The sequence below is a fragment of the Eleutherodactylus coqui genome, chromosome 6 (assembly GCF_035609145.1).
Source record: "Eleutherodactylus coqui strain aEleCoq1 chromosome 6, aEleCoq1.hap1, whole genome shotgun sequence".
In the NCBI taxonomy this organism is placed as follows: Eukaryota; Metazoa; Chordata; class Amphibia; order Anura; family Eleutherodactylidae; genus Eleutherodactylus; species Eleutherodactylus coqui.
This window is the reverse complement of record NC_089842.1, coordinates 221,505,142-221,521,683: the sequence shown is the minus strand read 5'-3', so window position 1 is coordinate 221,521,683 and position 16,542 is coordinate 221,505,142. Positions and strand designations below refer to the sequence as shown.

Below are 16,542 nucleotides of genomic sequence, written 5' to 3'. Positions count from 1 at the left end.
TGTGGAAGGCTCCTTAGAATGGGCCCTGAACCAATATATTTATGACAGGAAGGTATGACAGGTTGGACCTGGATATGGAGGTGCCGAGATGTGCCTATAAAGAGGAAATCGTATTAAGCCAGGAGTTAGAAATGCTGGTCTCAATAAATTACCCCCTCAATGTCTTAAGGCCCATTTACACGGAGCGATGATCGCTCAAAGACCGCTCAAACGGCAGTTTGAGTGACAGCTTTGAGCGATCATTTTGCATATACTTAATAGCAATTAAGTGTGCAAATGAAGCCTCTAGCTGAAAGGAGTTAATAGCCCGAGCGATCATCGCTGCGTGTAAATGGGCCTTTAGACTACAAGAGCTCCAGATGTAATATGGGGCAGCGGGGCGGAGTCTTCACCCGCCTCGTTACCCATCTCTGTTCTTCCCGTCAGTGCGGTCATATGGTGGATCATCTCATACAATGAAGACATTTACACAAGATCATTTCACATCCCGTTTTTTGTGATTTACAGACATTGAACTTCAAGTATTAATCAGCTTTGTACAAGAATTTCCCTGCAAGGAAGATAAAAAGAGCCCGGCCCTGACATAAATACCAAATGTAGAAAATCTATACAACACATATAAATATTCCTCTCGTCTCACATGTCCATAGAGTGCGCAGAAAAGAACTTTACATCAATATGTACAAATACTAGCGAGTGTGTAACTTCCCGCACTTGGAAAGAACAGCAGTCCGCAGCTGGAGCTGCTCATTGGGGTGGGCCCTCATTCACACCATCATCCCACCACAGCATGGTCTCCACGGGAATCACAGCCTGAAGTCGTAGTGGCTGCGATGGGTTTATTCGGATGGAGGGAGGGGTGTTTTGGCCCTACAGCCTCGTCGTAGCTGACATTTCACAACGGACCTGCAGTGAGTCATGCTGGTTCCTCTTCTTCTAGCCATTCAATTAATGCTGTTACAATGAGGTGATTATACAATGTAGGGCCATAACTCCAAGCATGGCGAAGACTTAGAAGCTGCCTGTCCAGAGGACAACACTTGGACGTTCTAGTTATGGGAAGCTGGGATATCCACAAGGACATAGTCTACTGATGAGCAAGATCCCACCATGGGTGAATTTGTACAAGCCCAGAACCTCTTCCCAAGAGTCTCAGATGTAGCAGACTGCGATGATACAGGTCTTGGCTCCAGTGACTAGCAGGTCTGCCATATTGAATAACTGGGGGGAAATGACACCAGGAAGAAGTCAATGGTTTGGGACAGTTAGATCTAGTAAATGGCCACCCCATGTCGTCCTCCAGGTGCATTCACTAAGATGTCTCTTACTATATAGTGTCACGGCTCCTCGCCCACAATGTGAAAGTCTTATAAGGATGGGGGAGGTGGGGGTCACAGTTATACCAGGTGTCCTCGACCATTTATATAGATCCCATTAGGAGTCGGCTTGGCTCGTAGAGTCCCATTCTCCTGATAGAAATGGCTCATTCCCTGCTTGATAAATGGCTGGGTGGACAAGAGTCCTGTGCTCCCTCCTTCACTTTGCTCAAGTTCTTTCTCCTCCAGAGCTTCCTCCTCCTCCTTCACCTCCTCATCTGGAACCGTCGCCAGTAGCTCTGTCTGGGTCTCTATTTCCCGTACAGTAGTCAGAGTGGAGTAGCTGCGTCGGTCGGCGTCTTCTCCCTGAAGGGCAGTAATACACGGTCATTAGGTCCTATATTGCACAAATCTAGCCCTATATAAATGGGACAAGCCCAGAGATTGATGGAAGGGACATCTGCTGCACCCTGGTAGGGACTCAATATTAAGGCAATTAAAATTGGGACCGTTGTGCAGAACTCACAGTAGAGATGTTATACGTGGAGGGTCCACAGCTCTGCTACATATGGACAGGGGCATAGATAGCAGTATAAGGGTGGCATGGCCTGCCCACCAGTGTGCAGATGCTGTCACTATTACATAAGTTGGGCAGAGAGGCTGGGGGTCTTCTGCACTCCCTTATATTATAGCTAGGGGCCGATGTAACTTTAAACCCATCCGCTGCACACTCAGGTGTTGCTTCTCATACCGGGCAACAGTCTAGCTGCCCCTGGATGGGGTGCAGGTACCTGCTATCTACAACATGCAGGCCCTGTGTATATAGGTGAGAATATTGGTTACCATCATGGAGCTGATACTGGGGTCCCGCAAGCTGTCCGGGTGATGTCTGAGATTCAGGCCTTCTTCTAGCTAAAGACACAGAAAACAACAGTCAACACATATGTGTCAGTACCTGGATGTGTATGTGCAGATGTACCTACCTGCAGTCTTGTGTCAGTACCTGGATGTGTATGTGTGGATGTACCTACCTGCAGTCTTCTGTCAGTACCTGGATGTATATATGTGGATGTACCTACCTGCAGTCTTGTGTCAGTACCTGGATGTGTATGTGTGGATGTACCTACCTGCAGTCTTCTGGCAGTACCTGCATGTATATATGTGGATGTACCTACCTGCAGTCTTGTGTCAGTACCTGGATGTGTATGTGTGGATGTACCTACCTGCAGTCTTCTGGCAGTACCTGGATGTGTATGTGTGGATGTACCTACCTGCAGTCATGTGTCAGTACCTGGATGTGTATGTGTGGATGTACCTACCTGCAGTCTTGTGTCAGTACCTGGATGTGTATGTGTGGATGTACCTACCTGCAGTCTTGTGTCAGTACCTGGATGTGTATGTGTGGATGTACCTACCTGCAGTCTTGTGTCAGTTCCTGGATGTGTATGTGCAGATGTACCTACCTGCAGTCTTGTGTCAGTACCTGGATGTGTATGTGTGGATGTACCTACCTGCAGCCGTGTGTCAGTACCTGGATATGTATGTGTAGATGTACCTACCTGCAGCCTTGTGTCAGTACCTGGATGTGTATGTGTGGATGTACCTACCTGCAGTCTTGTGTCAGTACCTGGATGTGTATGTGTAGATGTACCTACCTGCAGTCTTGTGTCAGTACCTGGATGTGTATGTGTGGATGTACCTACCTGCAGTCTTGTATCAGTGCCTGGATGTGTATGTGTGGATGTACCTACCTGCAGTCTTGTATTAGTGCCTGGGTGTGTACATGTGGACGTACCTACCTGCAGCCGTGTGTCAGTACCTGGATGTGTATGTGTGGATGTACCTACCTGCAGTCTTGTGTCAGTACCTGGATGTGTATGTGCAGATGTACCTACCTGCAGTCTTGTGTCAGTACCTGGATGTGTATGTGCAGATGTACCTACCTGCAGTCTTGTGTCAGTACCTGGATGTGTATGTGCAGATGTACCTACCTGCAGTCTTGTGTCAGTAACTGGATGTGTATGTGTGGATGTACCTACCTGTAGTCTTGTGTTAGTACCTGGATGTGTATGTGTGGATGTACCTACCTGCAGCCGTGTGTCAGTACCTGGATGTGTACATGTGGATGTACCTACCTGCAGCCGTGTGTCAGTGCTGGCCGTGTTAGAGTTCAGTCTCCGCCGCGATGCCTGTCTGGATAACGTTGAAAGCTCCTCTCTGTAATACCAGATAGAAGTTACATCATCAGAACCTTAACCAACCAGGTGAGGACCGACCGCTCCACTATTGCTGGGACGCAGCGCTCACTGCAACATCTTTACAGGGATCCCACACTCACCGCCCCATTGTTGCAGGGACGCAGCACTCACCAACCTACTATTGAAGGCATGTAGCCCCATCGCTGCCCCTTTACAGGAATGCCACACTCACCGCCCCATCATTGCAGGGACGCAGCACTCACCACCGTGCTTTTACAGGTACGCCAAACTCACCTACTCGTAATTTAATGTACGCAGCACCCACTGCCCCACCATTACAGAAATTAAGTATCCACCGCACCCACTGTTGCAGGGACGGAGTACACACCCTCTCACCATTGCAGGGATGTAGCCCCCACCGCCGCTGCCCTTTTCCATGAACGCCACACTCACCGCCCCACAATTGCAGAGATGCAGCACCCACCGCGGCTCTTTTACAGGGACACCACACTCACCGCCCACGTACGCACCAGCCACAGCCCCACCGTTGCAGGGACGTAGCAACTACCACCCCGCTATTTCAGGGACACAGCACCCACTGCCCCACCCTTGCTGGGGTGCAGCACCCACCACCCCACCGTTGCAGGGATGTAGCACCCACCGCCCCACCTTTACAGAGACGTTACGCTCACTGCCCCACCGTTGCAGGGACGCAGCACCCACAGCCACACCATTGTAGGGATGCAGCAACTACCGTCCCACCATTTCAGGGACACAGCACCCACTGCCCCTCTGTTGATGGGATGCAGCACCCACCGTCCCACAAATGTAGCACCCACCGCTCCACTATTGCAGGGATGCAAAACCCATCCCCCCACTGTTGCAGGGATGCAGCACCCACCATCCCACCGTTGCAGGGACGCAGCACCCACCATCCCACCATAGCAGGGACGCCATGTATAGACGTGTCACTACTAGGCCTGATCACACATCGCCGTCCTCTCACAGGACTCACATTTTCTCTGAAAGTCTCTTTGTCTTCCTCTTGTGATGTCGGTTCACTAGGATGACAATTATCACCAGAATCAGCACCAGAAGCGCCGTCACAACCGCAACCGACACCAATGAGACCGACACCAGGTTCATGTTCCGGGGTTCACTGGCTGGTGGAGAAAAGAACATGGTTGAGCGGATAATTAGTGCATATGGCTAACCGGGGGGCCCTGCACAAGATTCCGTGGCCCCTCTGGTGACTTCATTGCTGTTCATTACATTGATAGAGCTACAAACTTCAGGATGAGAGATCTCATGGCCTGGGGGGGGGGGGGGCACTAATAATAATAATAATTATTTGTATAGCGCCAACTTATTCCGCAGCGCATTACAACTCCCAGGAGCATTGAAACTCCCAGAATGTCAGTCCTCATCACCCTGAATCACTACAACTCCCAGCATGTCAGTTCTCATCACCCTGAATCACTACAACTCCCAGCATGTCAGTTCTCATCACCCTGAATCACTACAACTCCCAGCATGTCAACTCTGATCATCTGGAGGGGCTATAACCCTGATGCAGACATGGGTCATCTGCTGTCTAGGAAGAGATGCGGGGTAACGTGGCTGCTCCACTCTGCATTCAGGGGGTCACATTCCGGTTGCAGCGCAGGAGGAAAGTTTTATTCATATGAAGTGCCGACTCCACCCAGACCACACCTTAGTCGCAGACGGCTTCTTCCACTCGGGTGATGCTGCCATGGGAGGTCACGGTAATCGCTGCCTCGTTCCATATGAACTTTTAATTACAGAACTTTTACTCTTTAGTTGCTGGGTTGAATTACAGACCAGACTCGAAAGTAATTGAACTATATTATAGCATGTGTGTATGCTGATGACCTCTCGCCTGATAACAGCCATTTCTGCAGCAATGACCACTATACCTCAAAGTAATAACCCCCCATTCCCTGCACCGGTGAGGACTGGAAGGAGCTTAGAGAGGCCTCTTGTTCTAGTGATGGCAGAAGGGTCACAGATCACCCATAATATGGTAGAAGCAGAGAGATGGTGAAGAAACACTTAGCTAACCTAAATGAATTCAAGTCTCAAGGTCCAGATGAATTACATCCTAGGATACTAAAGGAAGCAGCGGAGGTAATTGCTGAACTACTCGCTATAATCTTTGAAAATTTCTGGAGAACAGGAGAAGTCCCAGAAGATTAGAAAAGAGCAAATGTTGTCCCTCTCTTCAAAAAGGGAAGAAGGTGGATCCAGGAAACTACAGGCCTGTGAGCCTGACTTCTATACCCGAAAAAATCTTTGAACAAATTATTAAACAGCATGTATGCAAGTATTTGATGAAAATGCAGTAATTAACCAGAGCCAGCATGGGTTTGTAACAAACAAGTCATGTCAGACTAATCTAATTTCCATTTATGACAGAATCACCGACTGGGTTGATCAGGGAAATGCGATGGATATAGTATATCTTGACTTTAGTAAAGCATTTGACAAAGTATCTCATACTATACTTATTGAAAAAATGACAAAATATGGGATTGACAAGGCAACTGTTAGGTGGATTCACAACTGGCTGAGTGATCGTACTCAAAGAGTGGTCATAAATGGCTGCACATCCAAGTGGAAGAATGTATCAAGTGGGGAACCACAAGGCTCTGTCCTAGGCCCAGTGTTGTTCAACATTTTTATAAATGATCTGGAGGAGGGAATTGATGGGAAACTAATCAAATTTGCCAACGACACACAGCTAGGAGGGATAGCTAACAGTAGGGAAGAGAGAGAGAGAGTATTCAAAAAGATCCAGAAAAGCTTGAATATTTGTCTGGGATCATTTAGTGAATCCTGCAATGAGCAGGGGGATGGACCAGATGACCCTGGACCAATGTTACAATGCTAGAAAACGCATGCAGTGTTGCATGCAGATTCTAGAAAACGCATGCAGTGATGGGCATGTCGATCTGATTAGAAAGTTTGTGAAGAATCAAAGAGACTAACCGGAAACAGAAAGACCAGCCACCGAGCCACGGGAAACTATGGATAATGAATAAATGGGCAGCCCCAAAGGCGGACAGAGATGGGCACACCTCCAGAGGCAGATAGAGACAGGCAGAACCCCAGAGGCAGACATAGATGGCCACACCCCCAGAGATGGACAAAGACGGGCACGCCTCCAGAGGTGGACAGAGACAGGCACACCTCCAGAGATGGACAGAGACAGCCATCCCTGCAGACATGGACAGAGACAGGCATGCCTCCAGAGGCGGACAGAGACAGCCATCCCTGCAGACATGGACAGAGACAGGCATTCCTCCAGAAGCGGACAGAGACAGATATTTCACCACAGGTGAACATAGATGGGCACCTTACTAGGGTTGTATGAGGAAGGACATGGATTTGCTAAAAATATCTTCAACAAATGGTAAAGGCTCCCTCTAATACCCTCCCACCTCTAACAATATCCCCTTATCTCTGATAACACCCTTCCCCCACTCATGATGATGATCTACCTGTAATGGGTACAGTGACTCTGGCTTGTTTCCTGGTTACTCCGTTGGTGGCCTCACAGACGTAGTCCCCAGCATCATCAGTGCTCAGCGGGCCTGTAAATTTCAGCTGGTTTCCTTCAGTCTTTGCATTGTTTGGGATAGAACCATTGACCCTGAAAATAAGAATATTATTCTTCATTAGGGACTATTGAAATCATCAGGTCAGGAGTGCCCAACCCAATGTAAAAAAAATAATAATCGTGAAGTGGGACAGCGGTTCATAAGTATGAATGTTGTGCGTTTTTGTTCTTCTATGAATGTGGTTCAGTGGTTAGTGCAGTCCTGCAGTCCTTGGACAACATCTGCATGGACTTTGAAAAACTCCATCCAGATATTGTCCATGGACAGATTTGAATCTAGATCTCCAGCAGTGCCAGGCAGAAGTTCTAACTACTGAACCACCACACTTATCTGTTCTACTCCAGAGGAGGAGAACAACAGCAGAAAAAAAGAAAAAGAGAACATAAAAACTCCATCCAGATATTGCACTTAATCAGATTTGAAGCTACAGCTCAGCACTGAAAAAAGCAGCACTTACAAGTGAGCCACTGCACTCATTCTTTCTTTCTTCTCTAGAGGAGGAGAAGATGGAGAGGAACAAGAATAATAAACACAAAAGGAACATCAGCCGTGAACAGAGGCATAGTTTGAAGCTGCTGGGCCCCAGTGCAAAATCTGCAACTGGGCCCCTAATTATAAAGCTTTATTGATAATATTAGTTTGCAATATGGGGAAGAGAGACTTTATGGGCCACTTAGGGTTCCTGGGCCCAGGTGCACCCTCTATTCATATGCCCTTGGCCATGAACGTACAACCCCAGCACTACAAGGCAACAGTGCTAACCACAGAGCCACCAAGCTTCTTCCTCCTCCTGATTCTTCTTCTATGGAGGAGAAGGAGAGAAAGAAGAAACAAAAAGAGAATGAGATCTTCTTCTCCTTCTTATTCTTTGCCTTCTCTTCCTTCTCCTTTGCACTGGAGAAGGAGGAATAAGAAGAAAGACTAACAAGCATGGAGGCTCAGTTAGCAATGCTGGGGTCCTAGGTTCAGATCTGTCCAAGGACAGCATCTGTACAGAATTTGTACGTGTTCTTTGTGTTTCTTTGTCTTCTCCTCCTCCACAGATAGACAACCAAGCATGGCAGCTCAGTCATCACCATTGCTCCGCAGTGCTGGACCTATAGGTTCAAATCTAACCAACGGCAACATCTGGACTCATTCATTTTATTTGTAAAACGATTTTTTGTTAATTTTGGCTAAAATTTGGGCCGAGGTGACCTGATATAATTTTGTAAAAATGGGCCAAATTTTATGTCCTGCTGCTCATGACAGCAGCACTATTCTTCATCATAGGGCGCAGCTGTGGGTGTCCAAACAGTCCTGTCTAACAGCACAGATGCAATGCAGGCCTAAATGTGCTACATCTCTTCATATGTAGAGACACAGAAGTGAAGACATGGCCTGGAATGCTGCCATGGGGTGAACAGAGTCTGGGGGGCTGAATGTTACACTGGGCTACCATATGTGATACAACTGGAGAGAATGTAGCATGACCTGTTCCTCCGGTAGTGAAGGGGTTACCCTTGTTAAAGGAGCTGTCTTCATACACACAAGCAGCAGCTCGCATGGCGAGGTGTGATGCTGACATCATCGTGAACTGGTCTGGCAAGAAATGCAAGCCTCAGCTTTCCCACAGACTTGCTGGTTTGGCAGAAAACAAAAGGTTTGCCTGGACCTGACGCCAGGAATTGTAAGACTGTAATTGGTGACCCGGCGCTGGACTGCAACCAAAGGGGTGGAATATATACATACAGTATATATATATTGCATGGTTTTCTGTACTGACCACCCCTTATATAACAACCCGTAACATCCCTGCTATGGTGTAAAACACTCCTGCCGCCATTAACAGAACTGTTAGAACAAACAATAGAAAAATGTTTATTCATATTATATATCAGTCATAGCCCATACAATAAATAACATAGCATATCACACATCACCTAGACAATGAATTACATTTCAGACATTAACTATGCAAAAACTAACATATCAACCGTGAACCATACAATAAATATCAACTATCACCCAGCTAATAAATAACAAATCAGCTATCACCTATATAATAAATAACATATCAGTCATGATGCATACAATAAATATATCAACCATCACCCATATAATGAATTACATATCAACCATCGCCTATATAATAAATAACATATCAGGCATGACCTATGTAATGCATATCAGCCATGACCCAGACAATAAATAACAAATGAGCCATCAATCATATAATAAATTATATATCAGTCATGACTCATACAATAAATATATCAGCTATCAAATGAATTACAACTCACCCATGAAAATAGAATAAATAACATATCAGACATTACCCATAAATAAATAATGCATCAACCATCATCCGTACAATGAATTACATATCAGACATCAACTATGCAAAAACTAACATATCAGCCATCACCCATACAACAAATATCAGATCAGCCATGACCCATACAGTAAATAACATATCAGACATCACCACAAGTGACCCAAATGCCAATCGCTGGTGTAATTTTTTGACTGGTCATTTTTCTTTTACTTCTATAGAATTTTTGGATCTCAAGATCTCCTTGTCTGAGAGGAGGCTTTGCACTATAGTTCATAGAAAGAAGACGACTAAAGTCTGTTACACTATTCAAGTTTCCATCCAATTACTTTGAAAAAAGGCACTCCAACTAGTCAATTTTTCGAATTCGCCACAATTCCAGAAATATGGCTGGATCTGACCAGGAGATCCAAGGAGAGAGGGTTCCCACGTAATAAACCTCGATTGATTGATCCTTGGAAGATGTCAACAAATCGAGAATGTTTTAACTATCATTACTATCATGCTGTTGTCCTTTTTATATGGAGCCCATTAGGACTGGATACTATGATGGAGGGACAGGCTCAAGGAGAGACAAATTAATGCGTATGGCGATGGCGATGGGGGTGGGGTGGGAGGGCGGTTGGTCCAAGACAGGCTCCACCATTCCCCGCATGGCTAGTTAGGACTATAGGGTTAGTTTTATTAGTATGTGAACCCTGTAGGGATAACATGTGATAATATCCACCCATCAGTCTTGGTGATATAATATATGAAGCTGGTAGGTAATGGATAAAGCTATGGAATAAGGAAAGTCTTTATGTTAATATGTACATACACCATACAGATTTGTGACTGCAGAGAGTATTCAGTAGGATATTCTCCAAGTATTGTCATTGCTTCTGTTATTTCCTGGACTTATGTGCTTGGCAACAGTAACTCCTGTGCCGGAACCAAACCCTGTATGGAGTCTGTGTCTATGTCAGCCTCAGATGCCACAGCCCACGGCAGGCTCTTGTTTTCAACACCATTGCTTTAGCGTATTTACGCATCCGGGATAAAGGATCCACACTGCCATATTGTGGCCGTGGATTTTTTCTTCCAAAGGTAAGTTATATATAAATATACACAGAATCAGAAGATTTACCCTGAGGAAGCCTCTCTACCGTAGGTGCGATTGTCACGGTTTGACGGCCGCAAGAGGGTTGTGGCATAGCGGCCTCAATACGGAAATGGACTGGCGGCACAATATCAGCCGAGCCTTGTTATGACTCTTCTAGGGTTTGTTATGCCTTAGGCTTCCCTCATCATTGCTGAGGGTTCCTTGGGAGTCATATGTGGACATTCCCTTAGATGTTTTGTGTTTCTCCTACTGTAGTGTGAGTTATGCTCAGGAAGCCTTACTCATGTTGGTGAAGTTGGTGGTCCATATCCCCTGGGGGCAGCCATCTTACTGGGGATAAGTAGCTGGCATACTACTATATATTGGTGTAACGTCTGCCTCAGTTGTGTCTATTGTATTTCCATCTGTTTATAGGCAATCCCTGTTTCCACCTTGGGACAGTGTAGGTGGCCCATATTTAGGATGTGGGGCAACCCTTATTGGGCGATCACCCTGCTTTAGGCAGGGGTTTTCCTTCTTCTGGCTGATTGACCTAGATTTCTGTTTTTTTTGTTTTGGTTGTGTTTAGTGGTGGATTTTGTGTTAGACATGGGACTTACTGCTGCCTATTTGTCCCGTTTGGACACTGCCTTACATCCGTGCTGGGTGTGATGCGTTAACCTATGATCTCCTGCGCTCCAGTCAGTAGCTCTCCCTGATGAGCCATCCAACCTTCTGGACAGCTCCTTTGCTAGACCTTAGCCTGGTTCCCGTATCCCTGATCCAATTCCTTGTCTTGGCTCCACTCTGATCTTGATTAGGCTAACTATAAAAGCCTGGAAGATAGTAAATAGTGGCAGCATCAAACAAAGGTGTCTTGATTTAAAAGTAGAACATCTTTATTAATTCCATAGCAGCAACGTTTCGGCCATTACAAACGGCCTTTTCAAGATGTTCTACTATTAAATTAAGACACCTTTGTTTTACACTGCCACTATTTACTATTTTCCTGCATGTTTGTGGAGACCTTGGGTTCACATTTCCTATCTGTGGCTTTGCATGTAATTTGCCTCCCACTGGATGTGGTCTGCATTGAGTGCCATGGTTACTAATATTTTTGTTATCTATAAAAGCCTGATGCTGCCTCAGATCCAGCACACAATTATTGTGCTCCTAACTTTGATCAAGCTTTACTGCTGCCTGCTCCTCTGCTATTAAACTGGGACCTCTGGCTTCCCTTCTGACTACGCTACCTGCCTCATCCATCTGTACTACAAACAGAGACCTCCCGTTGCTGACTCCTGGCTCTTCCCTGACTACTCTCCAGACCTTTGGTTATTACACCTGAGGCTCCACTCTAATGTCTGAAACTGCTAAACGATATGCATGGGATTTATTTCACCTCCCCATTGTTTCTTGTGCCAGTCAACCATTATGTAATCAATTTTATACTTCTGCTTTTGGCTGATCATGCATATGATCTTTTTGCACGTTGCATTTTATTAGTAGTGCTCTATGCTAGGTACCTTTGTGAATTAGTTTTGTGTATACATATTCTGAGTCCTAGACCACTTTATGTTACTATGGTAAATCTGTGTATTTTACAGATGGCTGTAATAATGTGCACTTTATATGGAACTTTTTAAACTATTATGTAATCCTTTTCAAATTTTTGTCTTTGGCTAGTAGGATCCTTTACCACGCATATGATTAGTTTGCACTTCATTCATAGTGCTCTATGCTAGGTACCTTTGTGGATTAATATCGGATCTATTGGATCCTAGATTGTTATATGTTACCATCGCAATAGGTTTGTGCATTTTATATATGGCAGGATGATTAGTCATATATTGTAATGACCTTTCTTTGTATTTCTATTAACGGTCCATTTGGGGCGCTATTTTAATTGTTTTTAATGTGTTTTTGTGTATGTGGCTATAAATATTACTTAATAAACTTTACTAGTCTAAATGTGGTATTCATACACAGGAGAGGACGGACACAGGAGAGGAGAGACACAGAGGAAGAACACAATAGATGAGAGAAGGGAAACGGCAGAGGAGAGAATGGAGACGGCAGAAGAGAGAAGGGAGACGGCAAAGGAGAGACGGAAGACGGCAAAGGAGAGACGAAAGACGGCAGACGAGAGACGGAAGACGGCAGACGAGAGACGGAAGACGGCAGACGAGAAACGGGACACGGCAGACGAGAGCTAGTACAAGTGCCATTATGGAATCGAGAAGGAATTTTTCCCCCCAAAATGGGGTAAATTGGCTTCTGCCATGTTGTTTTTTTTTGTCTTCCTCTGCATCAACAAGGGGGGGATGGAAATAGGTTGAATTGAATTGACAATGTATTTTTTGGGCCTAGCATACTATGTTACTATGATCTAAAAGAAGAAAGTAGAAAACCATGAAAATCTGTAAATCATGGTGGCCACTAGCATGTGTCCTTTTCTCCACACTCTGATGCAGAACAGAGCACAGGTTCAGAAGCAGTCAGTCATAGTTAAGACGTCGATATGGCACTAGGCAAGGAATATGGGAGTGTTGTAAGCACCTGTGCGAGAGTGGTAGGTATGTACAGTATAATCTTCTGCTTGACATCCAATTTCTCTCTGAAGTAATATCTTATACCTTATCCACTCCACTCGCCAACAGGAAACTGTCAAGGACAATAATGGACAACCCCGGCCCTGACGACCAGTCCAGTATAAAGGCCTTTTTAGACACAAAGAATTTCCCTCGAAAACATTCAAAGCCATCTTTTGTGTCTAACTGCACTGACATTGTGTAGTTTTCGTTAAGCCGTCGCTGATCGCTGATCTTTCAGCGTGCTGAAAGATCAGTTATCAGGAATTCACAGCGAAATGCAGGTGATACTATTGTTTCAGCTGTATCCCACTCCCTGAAGACAGGCGGGATATGAAGAACACAGCTGTCCAGCTGTGTTCTTCATCCCCCGCTCAGAGTGCTCGGCTCTATAAAAGCCGGGTGCTCTGAGTGGGGAACAGTTGGATGCAGAAGACAAGCGGCCCCGCTTGTCTTCTGCATCCCTTGCTTGGAGCGCTCGGCTGTATAACAGCCGGACGCTCGGAGCGGGGAACAGCTGGATGCAGAAGACAAGTGGCCCTGCTTGTCTTCTGCATCTCCCACTCAGAGCGCAAGGTGATCGCTCAACGTGTGAGCGATCACCTTGCACTGTAAAAAAAGCACACGATTATCGCTCAAAAAAAAATCGCTCATAAGATTTTTTGAGCGATAATCGTTGTGTCTAAACCAGGCTTAAAAACCCAACCCTGGGCCCTGACCACCAGTCCAGTATAAAAGCCCTACCTAGGGTCCTGATGACCAGTTTAGCATAAGAGCCCTACCCTGGGCCCTGATCACTAGTCCAGTATATAAGAGCCCAACCTTGAATCCTGACCACTAGTCCAGTATAAGAGCTCTTCCTGGGGCTCTGACCACCAATCCAGTATAAGAGCCCTACCTGGGGCCCTGACCACCATCCAGTATAAGGGCGCTAACCCAGGCCTGACTATCAGAAAGGTATAAGAGCCCTACCCTGGCCCTGACCACCAATCCAGTATAAGAGCCCTACATGTGACTCTGACCTCCAGCCCCGGGGCCCTGATTACCAGTCCAGTAATGAAGGTGCTACCCCAGGCCCTGACCACCAGTCCAGTGTAAGAGCCCTACATGGGGCCCTGACCACCAGCCACGGATCAACAATATAGTATAGAGGTACTATCCTGGGCCCTGACCACTAGTCCAATATAAGGGCGTTACCCCAGGCTCTGACCACCAGTTCATTCCTTAGTGGTGTTTTTGAAAGATAGAAAGGTATAGTGAACCATCATATATGCAAATATGTACACATCCACCAGTAGTTGCTGCATTAGGCGTTACCTGAACCACGTGTACTGGGGAGTTGGGTGGCCTTCACATGAACACTTAAGCGCTGCGTCCGTTTTTCCAATAAACCATTGTTCATGGCTTTGTATGGTGACATCAGCCAGGTCTGTAGGAAACAGAAAAGCACATGCAGTATGTTCTGTACCGACAGACGACGTCGTTGACATGTATGTTGTACCAGTAGATGCATGTGCAACTATGCAGGATATGTGACTCAGAGACAGGTTCCACCCAGACCTGATACATCCAGAAATCCTGAGCTTCAGGACAGCACGAATGTAGTGGACAAGACTGCATTAAAGCTTAGGGCTCTTTCACACAAGTGTCGCTTTAATGCGCAGATAGCTGCGCTAAAGCCGCGTTAAAACAGCGCGGCTATCTGAGCGTTAAATTAGGTGAAAAAATAGCAGCCGCGAGCACGTGTTGGCTGCTATTAGCAAGTATGCCACTCCCTCCTCCCTTTGCCGGCCAGCTCCCATAGGAGTCTATGTGAGCCACCACTGCGCTGTGCCGTTCATCTGAAAAGACCCATAGGAAACCAAGGGTTCGTTTAGATGCGATTTCTTGACGCTCTTACTCAGCGTGAAAACGACGCTTGTGTGAAAGAGCCCTAATGCGCATGAACCTGTTGGCCTTTTCCATATATTGCATGTACTTACATTCCACCTCCAGCGTATGTGTGATCCTCTTCTCCTGCTGGAACACGGGATGAGACACCACACAGGTCAGCGGCTTTTTGTGCATACTGCGAGTTGGAACAACGTAAAACTCACTAGTCACCGATGCTGATCGAGTGTGAGAATAAGTGCGTGTAGTATTTTCCCCAGACACTTTGGTGTCCCACGTCAGGCTGGGAGCAGGGTTCCCCTCAGCTGTGCAGGAGGCAGCGAGGGTCCGGCCCACGCCCTCCACCAGTGGAGGACCAGGGTTCAGCGTTGGCAAAGGCGGCACTAAACAGCAAAAGAGAAATAGGTAAGAAAACCATGATAGAAACTTCCTGTCCTTCTACAGAATGTGGAAGACTTCATTATACAATGAACCTAGAACCCCAAGGTCAGGTAGTCTAGAACAATGGAGGTAAGACTAACACACAGATACCACGCAAGTTATTGTTTTCCTTTGGTAATTTGCTGTTAATTGAGGACACCCGCTATGTGTACCCCACCTACAGCAGCGAGACGGCCTCCAATCATGATATAGACGTATGTCCGAGGAGCTGCAGGGACAGAAGGTTAAATGGCGGAGCGGTGTAGTGGCCCAGAACATCATGCTGGTCCCCTCCATAAATGGCATACATGTTTTGTCCTATGTAGATGCACTGTGCAAAGCTTGTCCTATCATATCCAGTGTGTGTGTTGCACAGCTGCAGCGCTTGAGAGGTTAACAGTAATAAAATCCCTGTTTGCATGTAAATGTATCAGTTTGTCTTGTCATGTGGTATGAGAGAAGGTATAAATAGGAGTGATTGAGAGCGAGAAAGGAGATCCATCTTGCCTGCTACAGAGTGCTAACACAGAGCCACATGGAAGCACCTTCAGCTTCCATGTAGGTGAAGATGGAGGAAGAGGAGCGATATCTCACAGCGTTTGGAGTGTGGATGTGAAAGGAGTGAGTCCCATCATTAGAGAGAAAGAGAGACACCTACAAAAGTTTTCTAAACAAGTACCCGTTGACACTACAGGCTTTTCCTGTGTGGCCGTCCATAGTTAGGATCACCGCATAGAGGTACTTTATTGTGTCACACCCATGCGCCTGCCATGCAAGGTGTTTTATAGGCTAAGCCTTCTTTAATACTTGTCTGTCAGAGAGTCTGCCGAGTGACCCCTACCCCCCTTCCTCCTCTGGAGTGCTCCCAATCCAGGAGCGGTGACATACAGATAACGTGGCCTGTAGGTCTGTATTTATTTTGTTTATCCTACCTATCTCTGAGCTATAGCCTGCTAATGTTTAAAGTGAATTGTACCTGCAATACATGTAATTAATCAACCAAAAGTTATACCGGGCCCTAACCATTCCTGGGGACCCGAGGTACTATACACAAGTCTCTGTGTTCATTTCTCCACCGCGTAACATACCAG

At 46.2% G+C, this 16,542-nt stretch overlaps 1 protein-coding gene across 1 annotated transcript in view; it reads right to left on the bottom strand.

Moving 5' to 3' along the window:
• Nucleotides 1-475: 475 nt before the first annotated feature.
• NECTIN4 (nectin cell adhesion molecule 4) overlaps nucleotides 476-16,542 on the bottom strand; it is a 66,245-nt gene continuing 50,178 nt past the window's right edge. Inside the window, exons 3-9 of the mRNA XM_066608882.1 lie at nucleotides 15,124-15,414; nucleotides 14,459-14,570; nucleotides 7,036-7,187; nucleotides 4,530-4,677; nucleotides 3,452-3,533; nucleotides 2,160-2,228; nucleotides 476-1,682 (exon numbers count right to left, since the gene is read on the bottom strand). Coding sequence (XP_066464979.1) covers nucleotides 1,398-1,682; nucleotides 2,160-2,228; nucleotides 3,452-3,533; nucleotides 4,530-4,677; nucleotides 7,036-7,187; nucleotides 14,459-14,570; nucleotides 15,124-15,414 — 1,139 coding nt within the window. The 3' untranslated portion in view covers nucleotides 476-1,397. The remainder of the gene's footprint in view (nucleotides 1,683-2,159; nucleotides 2,229-3,451; nucleotides 3,534-4,529; nucleotides 4,678-7,035; nucleotides 7,188-14,458; nucleotides 14,571-15,123; nucleotides 15,415-16,542) is intronic.